This window comes from Triplophysa dalaica, chromosome 7 (assembly GCF_015846415.1).
Source record: "Triplophysa dalaica isolate WHDGS20190420 chromosome 7, ASM1584641v1, whole genome shotgun sequence".
NCBI classification, from domain to species: domain Eukaryota; kingdom Metazoa; phylum Chordata; class Actinopteri; order Cypriniformes; family Nemacheilidae; genus Triplophysa; species Triplophysa dalaica.
Window position 1 is genome coordinate 5118861 of NC_079548.1, and position 19713 is coordinate 5138573.

Genomic DNA, 19713 nt, shown 5'->3' on the forward strand with positions numbered 1-19713 from the left:
CGCTCAAAAAAGACCTGTTTGATTTGATGTTTATTGACCTGTTCAATTTTAAATTTATATTGCCTCCCTTCCCTTTGTTATTTTACCCTGTTGTAGTGGATTATTTTTGCTTTATTTATTTTAGTATATTTACTTAGGATTCGGTTTAGTTTCAATGTGTTGAGCCTTTCATGTCATCTGCCGAAAGCCTTTTTTTGCATATGGTGTTATTTAAACTTGAATAAATAAGTATTCATTAATTTATTAAATAATGTAATGAATAATTATTTTAATAGAAAATAAAGTAAAACATTGGCGCTCAATTGGTGACGAAAACCCACTGACGTCATTAGCGTGCACCGGAAGTAATGTTGACAAGCGGCGGCTCCTGAAGTCAGATGCTGCTGTCAGATATTTTCTAATCATGTTCTGAAGTTTATTTAACGTTTTTCTCTGTTTTGTTTGTTTCCATGCTGCCTGAATGCTCAAGTAAAAAAACGCTAATTAAACGACGTCCTGACAAACAACGGATATTGAAGTGGAAGATAATAATTGTGCAATTTAATGTCAAAATAATCAATAATTCATGACGTAAACCGTGTGGACGCGATATGCGGATTATTTACTAGTTTGGACGGTTTTCCATTGAAAGAAGGTAAATGTTTATGCAGTTGTCCAAAAGAAATACATACTTATTTTAATTTTATTCTTGAACTGTTTTGATCACATTTACTAACGTGATATATCTAACCATATTAAGCTAGAATATAGAATAAAGACAGTTTGAATGTCACTAAAGTTGTAATAAAGAAATGCGAGTATCAGTTAGAATAGAAAAAATACATGTTTCATTAATTTATTTTATTCATTGAGCACTTGAAATCTACACACACACACACACTTTATAGGGGTGTACAATTACCAGACAAACATGTAAATTAAAGCAAAACAAAACGAAAAACTGTAAGGCATCACTTAAAATCATGTGAAATAATAAAATTATGTCAATAACAAACTCCAACATCAGCATTGTTCTCTTCTCCTTTGGTTAAGGTGATGTCAAAGCCAATAGTCACACTGGAGGACGAGGAGAAGACATGCCCTGCTACTGGTGCAAACTCAGAGATAGCAGAGAGTTCACCTAACATGAACTGCAATGACCTCCCACACTCCATACCCGATCGGTCTGTGTTACATACTTTATTTTTGTTTGATTAATCTTCTTTTTGTTTTACTGTGTTATGTTTATCTGCTTAGTCATAATGACATTTCACCCCACAGATTGAATTTGGAGCCATCCATCATCGCCAGAGAGATAAGCCCCTCCCCGTCTAATAATGGAACAAGCCTTCTGTCATTGCCATGGGAGATAGTTACCCAGATAGCCTCTCACCTCCCTGCTCAATGTGTCATTAATGTGCTACCACAGGTAATATTGCTATTGCTCATTCTTAAAGTTTTACCATGCAAAGAACTTACAGGATGCTTTTTACAAACACAATCCCCCTGGAAGCACATGGCTGTTTTCTATGTTTAGGTATGTCAGGCATTGGGAAGGATTGGCGAGGACCACCTGGTGTGGCAACTTCGGGCTCACAAACTCTCCGGCCGACAGACCTCTTTTCCTGTGGGACCAAAGGATGACTTTGATTGGTCAAAGGCCTGTTTGGAGATGGAACAGCTGATTGGTTTATGGACAACGCAAGAGGACCACACAGATAGACAAGAACAGAGAGAAGTTCCTGACGATTTGGCACCAGGGGCAGCTGGTGAAGTGGATGGTGAAGTACAAGCTGCCGGAGAGAATCCGGCTGAGATGCAGATGGATGTGGAGTTAAATTGTGCTGCAGAAGTCGGGGACGAAAATATGGCAGTTAGTTCTCAGAATGACCCTCAGGGGATGGAAGCTGACCCTACAACCTTCTCTAGCTCTTCTTCACCATTGGAGCACATCGTACTTCCTTCTGGCCACATTGCAGATGTGAATTGTGTCCTGCTGCTGGGTGGAGAGGGGGCGCTGTGTGCCTCCGGCTCCCGGGACAGAAACGTGAACCTCTGGGATCTTCGGCAGGGCTCCAGAGGCATGTTAGTGCGTACACTAAGTGACAGTGGTTTTATTAGCACCCACAGGGGTTGGGTGTGGTGCCTGGCATCGAGTGGACCTCTGTTGGCGTCAGGATCGCTTGACAGCACCATCAGGCTGTGGGATCTTGCAGCGGGAGGGGCTGCGCGAGGTCTCATCCGATGCAAAGCTGCTGTATTGTGTCTGTCCTGTGAGGGAGACACTGTGCTGGCTGGATCACATGATCAGAAAATAAGCATCTATGACACCCGATGTGAGTGTTATGGTTTTAGTAAAATATCTATTAATTAATTGAGTTAGACCTATAAAGCAACCAACACAGAAACAAACACAGTAAAGTTATAAAAGTAAATCCTTTTTAAAAAAAATCCGGTTTATTTCTTTTTTTATAATACTTTACTTTTATAATTGTAATTTTAACATTATTGTTGGCACGTGTCATTTATGCATTATAGCTGCAGAGCCATTGGTCAAGAGTCTTCGACTCCATAGTGATGCGGTGTTGTGCCTGGCGTCTGATGACCAGTTTATATTATCTGGAAGTAAAGATCAAACCGTTGCTCTGTATGACCGAAGGGCAGGAAAACTTCTGCAGAAAGTTAAGGTATTGTGCCAGCTGTACAAAAAAATGACGTGATCTTTGTAAAAGTCAGCTAACGCATCATGTCTGTGAATGTGTACAGCTTAGCTCCTACCTACTGTCGATGTCCTACAGCGGTCGAGAGGTGTGGGGCGGAGATAACCGAGGACTCGTCCACACCCTTTCCTTGCACAACAACTCCCTGACACCCGTATCCCAATTCAACATCCACAGCGCGATGGTCACGGGCATCCATTATTCTCACGGTACTCTCTACACATGCTCCTCTGACCGGACTGTCAAGGTAAAGCTTCTGTCTGTTAAAAAAGTATTTTGTTGATTTATGATTCAAGCTTATCTGCAGCTCACGTCTCTTTTTTAATGCAGGTCCACCTCCCATCTGCCCCACCCAAAACACTGCGTACACTTCGCCATCAGGTGGGGGTAAACAGGGTACGTTCAGACTTTCCTTGTTTCCTCATCAAATCCTGAAGTCTTATGAATAGCTAAATGTTTTATGATTCACATCCAGTAACTGTTTGGACTGATTTGGCTCAATTAATGTTCATCTTGTTTCTTTTTCTTTACAGTTGAGTGTTGAAGCAGAAACACTGGCTATCGCTTCTGTTGACATGAACGTTGAAGTTTGGAGGCCCAGGTGCTGAATCACATTATAAAATGGCCACGTTTATGATGAACAACATTGGACAGTGATGTCATACACATGATGTTATTACATTTTCTATATACTTGGATTTTTTTGTTGTTGATGAAATCTGATATTTCTTTGTTTCCAGAATATTGCTAAAAGTACACTGTACCTTATTACACAGGAAATCCACAACTGGTTTTATTTCAAGTTAGAGATGGTTGAGTTAAGTTTGTGTGATTACAAAATCTTTATTTAAAGGATTCAACAATACTATGACTGAATTTTGTGGCTAATTACAACAGACTGAACACACACAGTGACAAACTACATACATCTGAACCACATCTACGGTTGAAAACATAAAATTTGTTTTTTATTTGTGAAGAATCTTTGTAAAATATGACCGTTCTCTTCTGTCGGGGTTAATGTTACTTTGAATTGCACTACAAGTATTGAATGTAAACTGTATGCTCACATGAAATACCAAATAGAAATGTTTTTATTTGTTGTTTATTTACTGCAGAGACAGTGTTGTTGCTCTGAGCATCTTAAAGTCAAATTGTTCTTAAAACTTTATGAATGTAAGTCTGTTCATTCAGTTGTTTTTATTACTCATCATGATAAACAAAACAACATGAACACTGAAGTGCTTCTTATTGGCCGGGCTTGTTGACGGTGAATGAAGTTTGGATCACTGACAGCGGTTGTTGATCACAGAAGCACACATGTCTTCTTGTCTTTGAAGGGGTTAGAGGATGCAGCGATTCCTGTAAGCAGTGGATCAGCTCTCCTGTGTTCCTGACAGTACTGAACCAGCTGCTCCGCTGCTGCCGAAATCTGACAGAAACGGCACAAAATCTTCACTCTTATCCTTATAAAAGCAGTTGACATTGTGACTTCAGTGCTACAGCAAACCCATTTGATTTTTTCATTGCTTTATAACGGTTGTACACGGTTTCTATGACATTACAAAAATGTTTTTGTGTTGAAGTTGAAATGTTAAACCTGTTTTCTTTATATTTTTATTGTAGAGCAGCAAAACAAATATTAAAAATAATTTCAGAGCATTATGGTGGTAGAACTATTCAGATTGCCATGCAAAAGTCAATTTGATTTGAATAAAAGCATCTGCCAAAGGCATACATGTAAATAAAAAACATATAAATATAATAAGTACTACTGTGTTCAATTGAAGCTAACTACAGTTTGTTAATATTGTTACCTTTGAGAATAACTAATAAGTGATATAAACTGTCACATAGACACTAAAGTGGTTGTGTATCTGATGGATGGATGAATTTCACCTTGATTCTCTGCAGTTCGGTCTCCAGCCTCAACTGCTCCACGGTTCTTCTGGCTTGAAGAATATTATTACTGCAGTAGACATCCATCATCAATGTTGGAGGACCTTCAGTGTCACCCTAAGAAATCCAAACTCAGATTATAAGAATAACATGGATATAATTTTACATTAAGTCTCCATTAGTTCTGTTTTAAATCCAGCATATGAGGTTGTTTCTGTGAAATGTTGGAAGAATGGGGGACCAGTTCACCTGGGGGTTTAAATCTGAAAGGGTTGAACCCCCCTGAGAGACACAGACAGACACTGCTAGAAGCTTCAAAGGCTCTGTGATGTGTATGAGTTTGGACGTCACATGAACAAACGTCATATCATAAAGGTCATGAAAGTTCAGCACAGTTTGATCTTAATAAAACAATACATGATTAACTTAATTTAAATAAATGTTACTTTAAGTCGTAAAAATAAATAAACATGTTTAAATCCGCCCCCTTAATATGTTTATTTTAAATGGGTTGTTCATGGTTAATTATCACTGCTTAGTGTACATTGATCATTTAGTGCCTTACATTTACATTTTTGTAGAATGTTAAATCTTACTAAATAATAACAACTTTTTTTAATATTAAATGTACAGATTACATAATATATATATATATATAAAGTAAGAAACGACACTTGCGTAATACAAAATCTTGCGTTTTAATAAGTTCGCCTTTGGTTTGGACCTTCGCGCTTGCCGTTGTTGTTTGGAACATGACATGTGGATGGCTGGAGGGTTAGGTGCAGTATTGAGTTGAAAGCAGCGATAAACTACATTGCACATACGGGAAACAATTCATATAACCACAGCAGGGTAAGTAAAATGTTATTTAAAAGATGTATCGATCGTTGTCACTATTCATCGGAAACGTAGACAAATCTGCGCATGCGTGTGAAGGTGTATAAACCTTGATCAATTATTGACAATGTTAGAAGTCTTTGATCCTAGTGTTTATTTTTTTAATCTTTCTTCATTACCGTAGATCACATGTACACGATTTGTGAAGAACTGTGGTATAAACGTCATGAACCCTAATACCTTAGTACAGGGGTCTTCAACTAGTTTTCTTTATTCCAAAAGTCTAAATAGTATGCGAGCCAGTTATTTACTATATCCTCATTTCTTCTGTTATTTTGTGTTTGTGTTATGTATTGCGTTTTGTTCCTTTAATACAGTTTTTGTTGCACACAAATATTGCATCTAGTATTTGTGTCTTTTCATGAGATTAAATTAAAAGGATTTTGTCTTTTTCGTTGTGTATCTATCTCTTAATCTCTTAATGCGTTACTTTACCCCCAAATTGCTGCTAATTTACTCACCCACAGTCCCCCAGTACATCCAAGATGTATGTGGCAGTGTTATTCAAGAAGATATTTATGAAGATATTTGGTTGAAATAATGAAAGTTAAATCAATAAATGTCAAAAATGCTAATACATTAAACAATAAAGAAATCCCTGCGACCTACATGTATGAGAGTATATAAACATTTTATCAACACGCTTAAAACTGTTGTATATAACATTACGTACCTTTAAAAACCAGGTAACAAGTTATATAAAGATTGTAACTTAAATACCATAGAGTCATGGTCACACCCTCTGTAACCGTTGTAATGAAATATGTGGTCTTTCAGCATTTTTTACTTGCCTTCATGTACACGTATGTATTGTGATTGTAGATAAGAGTGAAAATGGCCCATCAGGCCTTCTCTTTGGCGAGGGAAGCTGTGTTAAAGCATAGCAGTCCATTGCCAGACGATATGCCCCGGATTAAAGGTTATGACTTCAACCAGGGGGTGGATCACAAAGCCCTGCTGCAGTCCTACCTCACCACAGGCTTTCAGGCCAGCAGCTTTGCCCTGGCTGTGCAAGAGATCAATAAGATGGTGAGTGTGCAGTACACGCTCGGAATAAAAAGCAGCTACTGATCTGTCATGCACAGATTTGTTTAATTTAATAAAGTTCAATCATTCAGCTTTACAGTATCTCTGTGTTGTTATAGATAGAGAAGCGGCTACAGCCAGTGCAGGAGGAGAGCAGCGATTCTCATCGGTCAGATTCAGGCTGCACCATTTTTCTGGGCTACACCTCCAACCTGATCAGCTCAGGTGTACGAGAGAGCATTCGATACCTTTTACAGCACAAAATGGTACATCATGTCGGACAATAGTACTTGCAGTTCTGTATGCATTATCTGTTTTGTTTTGCTCTGAAGCAAACAGAATCTGTGTTTCTGCAGGTTGATGTGGTAGTGACCACAGCAGGAGGAATAGAAGAAGACCTTATCAAATGTTTAGCGCCTACCTTTCTTGGAGAGTTCAGTCTGCGTGGGAAAGACTTACGACAGCAGGGCATTAATAGGTAAGAGGATAGTTTATATCATTCTATACATTTTAATAAATGTAATTTCTAGCACGATAAATTGTTGTTTTTAATGTTATCGGTATATAAAATTTAGGCCGATATATCAGGGCCTTTAAATCATTTCCTCTGGTTAAACCTCTTCAGGTGCACACTTCTGTACAGTACCGTCTTTCTGCCATATCGCTTGAATCCGACTGCTGTCTGAATGCTTTCGGTCTTTAAAGCTGTTAGACCCGAGGGCTATTAAGAAAAAATTTCTGGGTTGCCCTGGAAGAACATCTGTAATTTGTTTATTAAATGAAAAATACACCAGAAAAGTTTAATGGTTAAAGAATCGTTAACTAGTGTAAAGCTTGATATATGATTTTAAGGACCTTGTTTTCTGCAGTGAATTTTTTCAAATAAAAGCAGTTGTCCTCTCTTTGCCTTTTGTTTCAGACATTTTATATTAATATTTAGAGACTGTACGTCGGCAAATATATCTGTTATCAGTTTCAATGTTAAACAATGATCCGTTATCGGCCAAAATTTACATATCGGGCACTCCTAGGAATAACTGTATGTTTTTCTTATAGAATAGGGAACCTCCTGGTACCGAATGATAATTACTGTAAGTTTGAAGATTGGCTGATGCCTATTCTAGACCAAATGGTGCTGGAACAAAAGACTGAGGTAAACATTCATTTCTTTATAAACATGTGTAAACATTACAATACAGAAAAATAGTAAACATTTAGTATCATGGTAAATAAACTTTGCTTGTTTCTTTACTAATAGTATTTTTTACAGATTAAAATATAAATATTAGGAACATTCAGATTTAGAATGAATGTAAATATGTGACCCTGGATCACAAAACCAATCTTATGTAGCGCAGGAATATTTTTAGTAAAAAACAATAAAACATTTTATGGGTCATGATTATCCTTTTTTCTATTATGCCCAAAATCATTAAGATATAAAGTAAAGATCATGTTCCATGAAGATATTTTGTCCATTTCTTACCTTAAATATATAATAAAACTTTATTTTTGTGAGTGGATGGCCTGCCACAGTGCCTCAGATTAGCAACTTCAAAGGCAATTATCTCAATATTGGGATCAGATTGCTGAGTTTTAAACGGTTGTATCTCAGCTAGATGTTGTCATAATTTTAACAACTCGTACATCAATAGAAACCTTATTTATTCAGCTTTCAGACTATCTAAACATCTAACTTTCGAAAAACTACCCCATAGGACTGGTTTTGTTGTCCTATGTCACATATGGTTTAAATGTAAGTTAAATTTGTTGAAACAAAATCTTTGTGCACTCATTAATTGGTTATGTATTTCGTTACTCTTATTAAAGTTGCATTTTATGAGTATGTGTAATATTGTTAATTATTTTTATGTCAGGGCACACACTGGACACCCTCAAAAATGATCCACAGACTGGGCAAAGAAATCAACAACCCAGATTCAGTTTACTACTGGGCCTACAAGGTAAAGTTCAAGTGAAATACACACACATATCCTTCATTTTACTCAAACGTCACATCTCCCAGTGACCGAACAGAAACAGTCTATGTCTCAAAGAACCTTTGTCTTGTTTGTCAGAATGACATCCCAGTGTTTAGCCCCGCCCTCACTGACGGTTCATTGGGCGATATGATCTACTTCCACTCGTACAAGAACCCTGGGCTAGTGCTTGATATTGTGGAGGGTGAGTTTTTCAGGATTGGGTACAAAGGCATGTTTTATAACGCAGTAGTTATTTAACCTTGGTATATTTTTTACATTTGCAGATATTCGAAGGTTGAACAGCAAAGCCGTGTTTGCCAAGAGCACGGGAATGATCATTCTCGGAGGAGGTCTTGTTAAACATCATATCTCTAATGCTAACCTCATGGTAATCACTTGAACCCAATAGAAAACACAATGTTGGCGTTGTCAATGAAATGTCACCCACTGGTCTCGTCCCATTTATCGCTCTCAGAGAAATGGAGCGGATTTTGCTGTGTTTGTCAACACTGGACAGGAGTTCGATGGCTCAGATTCGGGTGCCAGACCTGACGAAGCTGTCTCTTGGGGGAAGATCCGCACGGATGCCACACCTGTTAAGGTTCTATTCTATCTTCTGTATCAAATGAGATATATTTTGTTAAAAATATGGTGTTATGTAAATGCAGTTATCCACAAAAAGGTATTAAGAACATGCAACATTGTCTGAATGTCATAGATAACACAATATCAAAGGCATTAATGTGAAAAGGAAATGGCACATTTTGTGAACGTGTGGTTGTGTCTCTGTGCAGGTTTATGCAGATGCTACGCTTGTATTTCCACTCTTAGTGGCTGAAACATTCGCACACAACGCTAGCAGACTGATCAAAGACAAGAAAATTGAGTGATGTCCTCTCATTCCTATTTGTTTGTTCACATCGTGAATCATTTTTGCATCTAAACAAACATAATATTGTTGTGTGTCTGTTTTCAGTCATATGGATAGTTTGTGTACTTCAGGTAAAAAAGCAAATGAATGTTGCTTTTAATTTTACAGGGTTTTATATATTTTTGGGTTTTCTATCTTTGTTTTAAAAGGGACATTTTTGCTTTTATGTATCTTATCCCATATTACACGCATGCCATCTTGTGTCAGTCTTTGTTCCCCTTCATGTGGATATTTATTCATACTGTCATGAAAATACAGTATATATAAAATGTGAATACACAAAATGAAAGATTATTAAAAACAGGAGCAATATGCTGTGTGTACGTGAAACACTTTGCTTTGAGATGTTTTATAACCACCAGAGGGCAGTTTTGCTTTACTTTGTACTTCAGTGATCACCAGACTTTGGTCTTCACTATTTCCACTATTGTTCTTCACAAAATAGTGATTCAACAAGTTTGTTTAATGATTCTCAAACTATACAGAGTTTTTTAGTTCATTTATGTGTTCTGCCTAAATGCAGTAGTCAAATGTTAACTGTATTTACCACTGAACCTTGCACAGATATTTTGATAAATATAAACAAACCCTTAGACCAAACGTATGAAAATGAATCGAGAAATTAATTTCTGACAAGATATTTGACTGCTCTACAAGCTTGAATTTCTCGCTCTCGCGATACTAGACGGTGATGTCATACGTCGATCAGTCTGCGCAGCGATGCACGAGGTCATGCCGCAGACCACTTGAAGAAGGGAAAACTTGTAAATGATGAATGAGTAGATGTGTTTTGTTCCCATTCAGTCCCTATTCTGAATACTATCGTTCAAAAGAGATCCTGTACCAAGTAAAAGCAGTGGGTGTAGTTTGCCTGTCGAATCTTGCGCGCTGGTTTACTCAAATAGCAGCCGCCTCACTCTCTTATCGCAGTCTTTATTTATTTACCTGTTATGTTGCCATGGTGACACAACCCCCACTACTTCATATCTGTCATAAAACTGCAAATGTGTCAGTTGCTTTGTAGGCTGAAAAAGTGGCGCGTATGGGCAAAAGCAAAGGTTAAGCGACTGGATGGCGCCTTTGTAATGTAGAGAGATTCAGAAAAAGGAAGTGAGATGATGATGTCAGTTCCAATGACGCACCCATCCACTCGCGCCGTCTGACAGTTTTCTTCGTTGCCATGGACACGTGTATAGTGTAAGTAAACATCCGGCGCTGTTGTTCTGCACATCAGCACAAGTGTGATTTACATGAGAAGTGTCCACACACACATGTATTACATATGAACACAATGAACGAGCTGATGGACGTGTGGCCTCGTGTTTTGTGCTGCTAATTACACAATGACAGTTTCGTGGCAACTACACAATATTGGTCCGTTTTATTTATATATTTGACCATTTCCTTCACTTTTATTTATGTTTTTGTTTATAATTGGAGTTTATTCTTATATTTTAAGATCGCACATATCGTGCTTAAATATTGAACATATTATTTATATTATATAATAGAATATACTTAAGGAGTGCACTTCAAGGAATGATTTAAAACTAAAATCATATTTGATAATATTTAACAGACATTAATACTTTTTTTAATTACATTTATTAATTAGAATGTGCATTTGCAGTATATTAATTAATTGTTAGTACATTTTATTAATACATCATATTTTAAATATTTACACGATTTGAATTTAATCTATGTTTTAGATTAATTGATTAATATATATTTATAAAAGAACTTAAAGAAAATGTGCATTGATGGAACTAAATTACCCCAAAAGAATATAAAATCAAATCAATTGAAACGGCAAAAATAAGTTTTGCAAAACGTTTTTATGTTTCAAATGATTAAGCAGGATGTCTCGTGGTAATAATAATTTTTTATTGGTTATCTTCTAAGTGGAAAAATATTCAGAATTGATTTCTTATTGACGTCCATTCACGGTTCCTCCCCTTGTGGTTTGGTGATCAAACAGTTAAATGTATACATGGGTTTCCATGGTCACTTGCTTTACTCCAATTGTTTGACTTGAAACTTGAAAACTTTTGACTTATTGTGTAGTCGCCGTTTGGGGAATTTCACACAGAATTGAAGATGGCAACGATGATGATGAACAAGCGAAAGCTGCAGGTGTTAAGAAGTTACATCACAAAACACTTGCAACATTCTTACCTAAATATAAATGTGAGAAAAACTATGTGAGAAAAACACACAAGAATGCAAATGCTGCTCTTGCTTGCAAACGTTAACTTACAAGTTGTTTGTTGTAGTTTACATGTTCAGCATTCTCACTTACCAATTAAACACAAGCTTGGAAAGTTGATATCGGAAAAGAAAAAAGTAAAAAAAGTCATGTAAAACTGCTTTGCAACAATGAAGCACTATAAAAACTGTTATATAAATAACTTAGAATGGTGTGAATTTTACTGTACGAAAAGCACAATGTGCTATGATCACATACGCCCATGTGGCTAAATCTCACAAAAGCATTTACAGACATTAGATTATAATTTGCATAAAGAAACTGAACAAACCGCATAAGCCTGAACCTGCTCACACATGGGGTGTGTCAGCAAGGAAAAGCTCTTCAGACAGAAGGGTCAGGGTGTGTGAGGGGAGGAGAAAGGTTCTCCAAATCCTGTGCATGAGAAAATAATCCCTTTGCTGGAACCAAAATAACACTGGGATTTCTTTGCACAAAGAGCATACATTCATTACAGCCGACTCATGAGCCGCCATATAGTTACCGTAAGAAAGTGTGCAGGTGATAATCTTGGCCTGCCACCTGTCCTTGACCCCATAGAGAAAACACAAGATGTCTTATCCTCATAAAATCATGAACATCAGATCTATGAACCAAAACACGCGCTCATTGAAGCACTGCTTCTAATTTAACAGACACTACTGTTATCCAAAGTGCCATAAACATTACAGGCACTGTTCCCCAAGAGATATTTACTGAACTCGAAGGTACAAATGAATAGTTCACCTTCAAAATGAAAATTCTGATATACACTTGTCATTTCAAACTTGTATGACTTTATTGCAATTTTTCTTGACAAACGTTGTTAACATAAAACCGTAGGTCACCATTGATTGACTAGCACTGGTTGCACTGTGTCCATACAGTAGAAGTTAATGGGGACCAATAGTCTTGGTTACCAACATTTTTCAAAAATACCTTCTGTACTGCACAAGAAATACAGGTATAAAAAGTGTAAATGAGGACAGAATTTTCATTTTGAAGGTGAGTTTTATTCATTTAAAGGGCCTGAACAGGCAACACGCAAAACCACTTTTTAATTCTCTATATACATCCAAAATATAAATATTTTTTTTTCTTCATATTTGTAAATAAATAAGGCATTTTTATGAATATGTTTTATACATTCATTTAAATACATAAAACCCTTTAGTATTAAGTTAACAAAAAATACATCATGCATTCAAATTCAAATATAAATCTAATAATATATAATGTTCTGTATATATAAATGTAAATTTGTTCTACCTTCTTATTATAACCAATAATGTAAGACACCACGTTTTTTTATGTTAAAACTTTATTTGTGTTTATGACAGACAATACATATTTGATTAATATATACAACTATAATGCATTTAACATGATACAATATCTGTAGAAAATGGGGATGTTTTTAGCATAATAAGTAGTGCATATATAGCAGATAGTATATTCAGACCTGTACCCTCAACATGTAAAGTCTGCTCTTGTAATGGGTGTATATGGAGCAGAAAGCCACAGTCAAAGACCAGACCCCTGTTCCTGCTGAACTGAGCCAGCTGCAGTTGTCCACTGATTATCAGCGCAGCAGGCACAGGAGACCAGCCCACTGAGAGAGAACACAGAGACAACACACAGTTACACAGCAGGCATCTGCTTCCCGCAATAACAAGATAGACAAATCAATAAACCTTTGACCCACGCGACTTTTACAAAAACCTGTGCATTTCCCCTCAAATGTTATATACATGTTCATTTGAATTTTGGCCATGTGTATTTGTGACCTCAGATCGCCTCTACATGATACTGCAGAGGGATTAACTACAGTTACCCCACCGCTGGCGACAGACATTGCAAACTGCGGGAGCAAATTGTCTTTCTCGTAAAATAAGCCCGCCTGGATGGAGGAAATGCAGTAAATAGTGACTCAATTGTTTTCCATTGTTTTTCCCTCCATAAGCTAGTTTATGCATCATTTAGGCCACGGATACAAACACTTTCCGAATGCCTGCTCCGCTATAAATACCACCTTTGTGAGGTGATCATTCAAAGAGTTTTGTTGAAACTGAACCGAAAGAATCAGATCCAGTAAATATACATAAGTGATCTCTTTGTATCTTTCAGGAGGACAGTCCGTACATCCCTGCTGGTGACTTATTTGTTCCTCTTTGTGGCTTGTTTGTATTTTGCATAGTAGATATATCATTTTTTTTGAGATCACATTGACAATTTTTTTTTAGTTCAAGCACCAACTGACAAGACTTTATGCAAATGTTTATACCGAAGTGCCCATTCAGATTTTTTAGTCAATGCACGCACAACTGAAATCCTCTGACACGGTTAATAAATAATAACACACTTACTGATCACATATGTGAACCTGGATCACAAAATCAGTTTTAAGTAGCAAGGGAACATTTGTAGTAAAAGACAAAAATACATTGTGTGGGTCAATATTATTCTTTTATTTTTGTAAGTGGATGGCCTGCCAAAGTGTCCCTGATTAACAACATCAAAGGTAACTTTTTCAATATTTAGATTTTTTTTGCACTCTCAGATTCCTGAGTTTTAAACGGTTGTATCTCAGCCAGATATTGTCATATTCTATCAACTCATACGTCAATAGACAGTTTATTTATTCAGCTTTCAGATGATGTAAAAATCAATTTCGACTCAAAAATTGACCCATAAGACTGGTTTTGTTGTCCAGGGTCACATATGTAAACCAGAAAGACGTGTGTTATTTAATGACTCATATTCTCAAAAGAATAAGCAGTCTAGTTTCATAATGATCTTGCTAAGTAGGAAGTGTTCCTGAATCCATTTTGTCATCCTGAAACCATGATCCTTTTAACCAGATTTTGGGGCTAGGTTTGGGCCAGCGGTTAGGGTCATTATTACAAGGAAAATTTCCATCTGATTTGTTAATAGCTCAGGTGAAGGTTTGAGATCCAAAATATGTTGAACCAGCAATACACATTACTTGGTAAACTCGTGGTCACGACCACACGTGTTCATCACACAGACCATCAGCACAAAATAAATATACTTATGTATAACAATAATGAAGATGTTGAAATTGACATTTAATAATTTGGCAAATAGTTTGAACTTTTATCTCTCAGCTTAGAGTTAAAATAGCACATAAAGCTATGTTTGTGGAGAACAGAACATCATAAGAGAGAAGAGGAATTTTTTTATTCATGAATTGAAACATTTTGAACTTTTACAACTAGTTAGCAGCGTAAAGGATGTGTGATGTAAATATGGCACATTTGTGTTTTGAAGTGTTGAAAGCATTTATTTTTTCAAGAGACTTTTATTTTAAAATTTCCAAATGTTGTGTTTAACCCCTGAGGAACCTAAATGGCAATTGTAGAAAATTATCTCGACAGGAAAAACTCACAGTACAATATTAATGATTATTTTCAAGCATCAGTTCCATAATGGATCTCAAGTCCAACAGGAAATCTACCAAAAACTTGACCTTTGCCAAAATTCAATCAGCCTTTATTTTCAAGATCTTAAATCAACCAATATTTGCAGTCCGACATCTTGACAAGAAGGACAACCAGACCGTCACATTCCCAGTCTGTATTGTCAGATGTCACTACAGACCCCCGTGCTGATTTTGGTCCCAGGATGGCAGAACTTAACCACTGTGAACATGGAAGTCCAACAAACTGTTCACAAGAGGGTTAAGTCCCGAAACCGCACAACCTCAAAGCGTGCACAAGAACTTTATTCACAAGTGTCGTGTGTGTGCGAGACGGTCCGCATTCCTCCAGGATTAGAGTCTTGAGCGTTCAGGTGCATGTGTGTGTGTGTTGTGTATACAGCAGCCTACATTTTTGGCTAGTCTGCGGTCTTCAAGTCGAGAGCCTCATGCAAGCCATTGGAAATCCCTGGCAATGTGATTTAGACATTAGGTTTAAAAATCACTCTGTCAGGAATTCCCCTGGCCAACAGAAGGGTGTGTGTGTGTGTGTCTGCGTGAGTGTGAGGGCTTTATTCCTTCAGCCTGAGGTGGGGTCTTACACATCTATATCTGTGGTGACACATCATCACATGCACAACAGCTCGGTGAGAAAAGCTGACAGCAAACCACAGCGGGACAGAAAGCAAACAGCCGGGACAAATGTTAAGAGGTTAGTTCAACTAAAAATGAAAGTCCTGTCATCATTTACCCATCCGCTTTCACTTAACCCTCATGTTGATCCAAAGCAGACTTTACTTCATCTGTGGGACAGAAATTGAGATGTTTACACTGCTTCAGCATGCAATGACAGAATACAGCGATCAGGCTCCGAAGAGGAAACATGAACGTAAACACGACTAAAACAGTCCATACTTTACACTATAATTCATATCTTCTGAAGTCACGAGTTGCAAAATAGTTTCACTTGAGAGAAAGTCACATGGAACGACATGAAAGCGATGAAATGATGACAGAATTGTGATTTTTGGCTGAACATTTTCCTTTTAACCGGTTAACTGTGTGTGTCGTCCAAGGGCGCCTAATTTTTAGTCATGCGGTCCGTGATCTCTGGCCCCTCCCTCTGCCAGCGTCTGGCTGACTGGGCTTCCTGTGGACCTATAAAAATAGCTTTTCAAAGACAGTTTGAAATGAGGTTGGAAAGACGCGCAGGCCAATAAAGCGTTCCGCGCCCTGTCTCTCGTCTCATCTGGCGTGAAGGATTAAGCAGGGACAAAAATCAGGAAAAACCTGTGAAGTTAATGCATTAAGGGCGGCGGAGTGAAAAACTTGATCAAGTGTGTTCTGTGTCTCTGATGAAACCCCAAAAATGCCAAAAAAGCTGGAAATTTGCTCTGTTTAAAGGTGTACTTCCTTTGCAGAAGAGAACCGTATTGCTCAGAGGTTTCTCTTTCATTACTCAATTAATTAAATTAAAGTCTCTCTTGTAAGTATGGACTTTATCTCAGATGCACAGACTACAGTTTAGTAAACAAGAGTAGTTCAAAAAACTTGGTTGTGGAAGAATTCAATAAGACATCGAGTTCATTTTATGCAGACTTTTGCATTGTAGCAAATCTGAGAAAAGTCGCTGTGATCTCTTCTGAAACTCTAAGAGATACTTTTGTAAAACGCAGGAGAATAAATCAGCAAGTCCCAATTTGTTCTATGTTAGAGAAACAACGGATAGGTCTCAGAAAGAAGAAACATATACTCCAGTTTTACCGTGTCACTTTGCATTCTCCTCAAACCGTTCCCCTTCAAACGTTCAAACAGCATCGTAACCAGCCCCCTGAATCCTTCCCGTCACTGCGTCTCGCGGTTGTCAATACAAACGTCGCTCTCGAAAAGGATTTGAACATGTCCAGACGAGAGGGGAACTCCTAGCTTACATCAATCTAGTGCGTTATGCGTGTGCCTTCACTTTTAATATCCTGGATAATGATACGAGCTTACTCGTGAGCCAACTCTCTAAACAAAGACCACCAGTACTCTCCGAGTACTTACAGAGTGCGTGTTTGTGGTCTAATGCTGTTAGGTTTTTTCCCCAGTAACTGTGCATAGCGTGACTAACAGTCATTTAGATGCTGATCAGAGGATGTGAGTTGTCGTTCCTATATAGCATCTTTTCACCATCCGAGGGAAACAGCTGCAGGAGTATAAACCATAATGTTTTCCCAGACACAACATTACACGAATTTCTCGTCAACTTGCCTTTAGTGCAAAGAAAACTAAACAGCTAAGAAAGTTGTTAATGGGCTATTAGGAAAGAGGCCTTCTTTCGACCAAATCAATCCCATTATGCATTGCGACATGTAGCGAAAAATCCATTCAAGATGGCACATTAAACCAAACAAGGGTTATCTTGTCATTTAATTCATTTCAAATATTGGCAGAAAACAGGGAATCTGATCTCCGGCATATTTTGAATGACGAAGGTTGTTTGTACGTTGCCATTACAATCCTAATGTAGGTTTATTGTGGAGTTGTATACGTAAGCATCAACACACTAGGTTTAGACAAAATGCCTGAATTTTGCAGATGCAGATCAGTCGAGACATCTAAACGTGGAGCTCATGAGTTGCCTTGACTTTTCGACCTCATCTATAGCACTGAATCCGGAATTGATAAAGTGACGCCTTGTTTTTCCATCAGTTCTTGCAGTGATCTCAGTATTTCCCCTGAAAAATGACAGAGTCAGACTGTGCAGTTACACCATGCCATCGAACGAACAGGAAAGACTTTTACGGCCGTTCTCATGATGTGAATTCACACCTTCGACTGTCAGTGTTACAGCTAATTTTAGGGAGTGTATGTAAAATATCTCCAATATCTGATTCATTTGGCGGCACTTGAGATTCAGAGCTGCCTTGTTTGACTTTACGTATCGCTTTGAGTAATGTTATATTGCATATTTTTACAGTCTTCAGGCTCACGTACAGGAGTCATGCATGGGATTTCTCATATTATTTAGAAACAATATTATTTACGCTTATTATTTTAGCAAATTAACTGACACAACTTGCAAATGAGAATACAAGGTAATCATGCAGTGAATAATAAAACAGGCCTTGTTTTTCTGTCGCTTTGAGAAATTACTATTTTAAATTATTTGATTGTTATTACTACATGTTTCTCACAAACAGATGTTAGGCCTCATGCATGTTATCAAATCTTTAATATTGGTTTTATATAGATTCATTCATTTATAAAGTATGACATATTTATTGAATAAATCTTATTTAACATTATCAGATAAACGCAACACCATCACATTTACTCTTAAAACACGCTTTAACCGTAAGTCGGACGGTTATTAAATGTAATGACTCGGCAGAATCGCGACAGGCCGCTATATGGGTGTGTTCTCCACCCTGTCCATGAGAACGTGTCTGTCATCTGTTGGTAGCCTTAATTTATGAAACACAAAATCTATAATACTAAAATATCATATTTGTTGTAAATAAACATTCAACGGCGTAAGCAAACAGTCGCTTGCTTTTGTAAGAGGATAAATTCACAGGTCATCGTCTGTCTGCCACGGTAATGTGTTTGTAACCCAACTCCAGATACTATAACACCATTAACTTCAGCATAGAGGCCACGGAGAGACACACACACACACACGCACACACATACATCCATCACACTTGTTCCACTAGCGCACTCTTTCCTAATGTCTGTACCAGTCCTGTACTCTTCTGTTTCCAGAATCCTGCTTTTCCCGAGTCTCGGTTGTTTGTCTATTCATATAACTTTTTCAAATGGACACTGAGCACTTCATGAGACGCAAAATAATAAAAAATGATTGAATCATACTTTCCTAAACACTTACTACACATTTAATATCGCATACTACACTATTAATCTACTAACTTGGTAGCATACTATTGTACACTGCTCTACACTGCATACTAAGAAAATCATAAGACCAATCCTGCAGTTCCTTTCGCTCACCTGCGCTGATATTTACGCAATATTTCTGCCGGAGCGCCTGTCCTTTCACGTTTGCTTTCCCACCTTCCCCTCAAAGTTGTTTTGGCTGTGCAGCGTCTGGCTCGGTCTTTGCGAGCCTCGAAAACAATGAGAAGAATGTTTGAGATTTTCTCAGCGGCCTCATCCTCGCGCTCCACGTTGCGAGAGCATTTTTATGACCTCCGTTTTACGACAGCAAACTCATGTCTGGCCGACACATGTCACGCAGACAGACGCTCCATTCAATGAAACTATTTACAGATGACCTTTCCTCAAGTGGATCACTTATCTGGCTGCGCTGCAATTCTTACAATCCAGCCGTCGTCACCAACAGCAGGACAGTCCCTGCCTCTGTGGTCCTCAAACATCTCCAGAAGTGCTTTTCTTTCAAATGGAAAACCAACCAAAACACTTCAAGAGCAACAGAACACACCGAAGAAGTTCTTTTAACAGTCACGCTGGCCTCTTACCTGCATGATTTGACACTTCTCTCTCTCCCTCTCTCTGTCTCTCTGCGTATCTCCTTCGAGTTGAACCTTAAAGCAGCTGTGTCTCAGAGGGAGTGCCTAACTCCGGTA

General features: G+C 37.7%; 2 protein-coding genes across 2 annotated transcripts; both read left to right on the forward strand.

Annotated features, from left to right (window-relative positions):
• Positions 1-345: 345 nt before the first annotated feature.
• Positions 346-4502, forward strand: fbxw9 (F-box and WD repeat domain containing 9). The gene is made up of 8 exons (XM_056753969.1): positions 346-634; positions 1033-1163; positions 1261-1408; positions 1517-2315; positions 2518-2666; positions 2746-2946; positions 3030-3095; positions 3233-4502. Exons 2-8 carry the CDS (start codon positions 1036-1038, stop codon positions 3305-3307), a joined length of 1566 nt encoding a protein of 521 aa, XP_056609947.1. The 5' UTR covers positions 346-634; positions 1033-1035; the 3' UTR covers positions 3308-4502.
• An 812-nt stretch (positions 4503-5314) lies between these two features.
• On the forward strand, positions 5315-10031 carry dhps (deoxyhypusine synthase). The gene is made up of 10 exons (XM_056753148.1): positions 5315-5450; positions 6318-6524; positions 6641-6787; positions 6878-6999; positions 7578-7674; positions 8399-8485; positions 8600-8705; positions 8788-8891; positions 8979-9104; positions 9298-10031. Exons 2-10 carry the CDS (start codon positions 6330-6332, stop codon positions 9391-9393), a joined length of 1080 nt encoding a protein of 359 aa, XP_056609126.1. The 5' UTR covers positions 5315-5450; positions 6318-6329; the 3' UTR covers positions 9394-10031.
• Positions 10032-19713: the final 9682 nt, after the last annotated feature.

Excerpts from the sequence above, each read along its gene's own strand:
- fbxw9 (XM_056753969.1), top strand. The coding sequence starts at position 1,036 with ATGTCAAAGCCAATAGTCACACTGGAGGACGAGGAGAAGACATGCCCT. Across the intron at positions 1,164-1,260 it reads CCACACTCCATACCCGATCG|ATTGAATTTGGAGCCATCCA; the intron begins GTCTGTGTTACA and ends TTCACCCCACAG. Across the intron at positions 3,096-3,232 it reads ATCAGGTGGGGGTAAACAGG|TTGAGTGTTGAAGCAGAAAC; the intron begins GTACGTTCAGAC and ends TTTTCTTTACAG.
- dhps (XM_056753148.1), top strand. The coding sequence starts at position 6,330 with ATGGCCCATCAGGCCTTCTCTTTGGCGAGGGAAGCTGTGTTAAAGCAT. Across the intron at positions 6,788-6,877 it reads ACCTTTTACAGCACAAAATG|GTTGATGTGGTAGTGACCAC; the intron begins GTACATCATGTC and ends GTGTTTCTGCAG. Across the intron at positions 7,000-7,577 it reads CGACAGCAGGGCATTAATAG|AATAGGGAACCTCCTGGTAC; the intron begins GTAAGAGGATAG and ends TTTTTCTTATAG.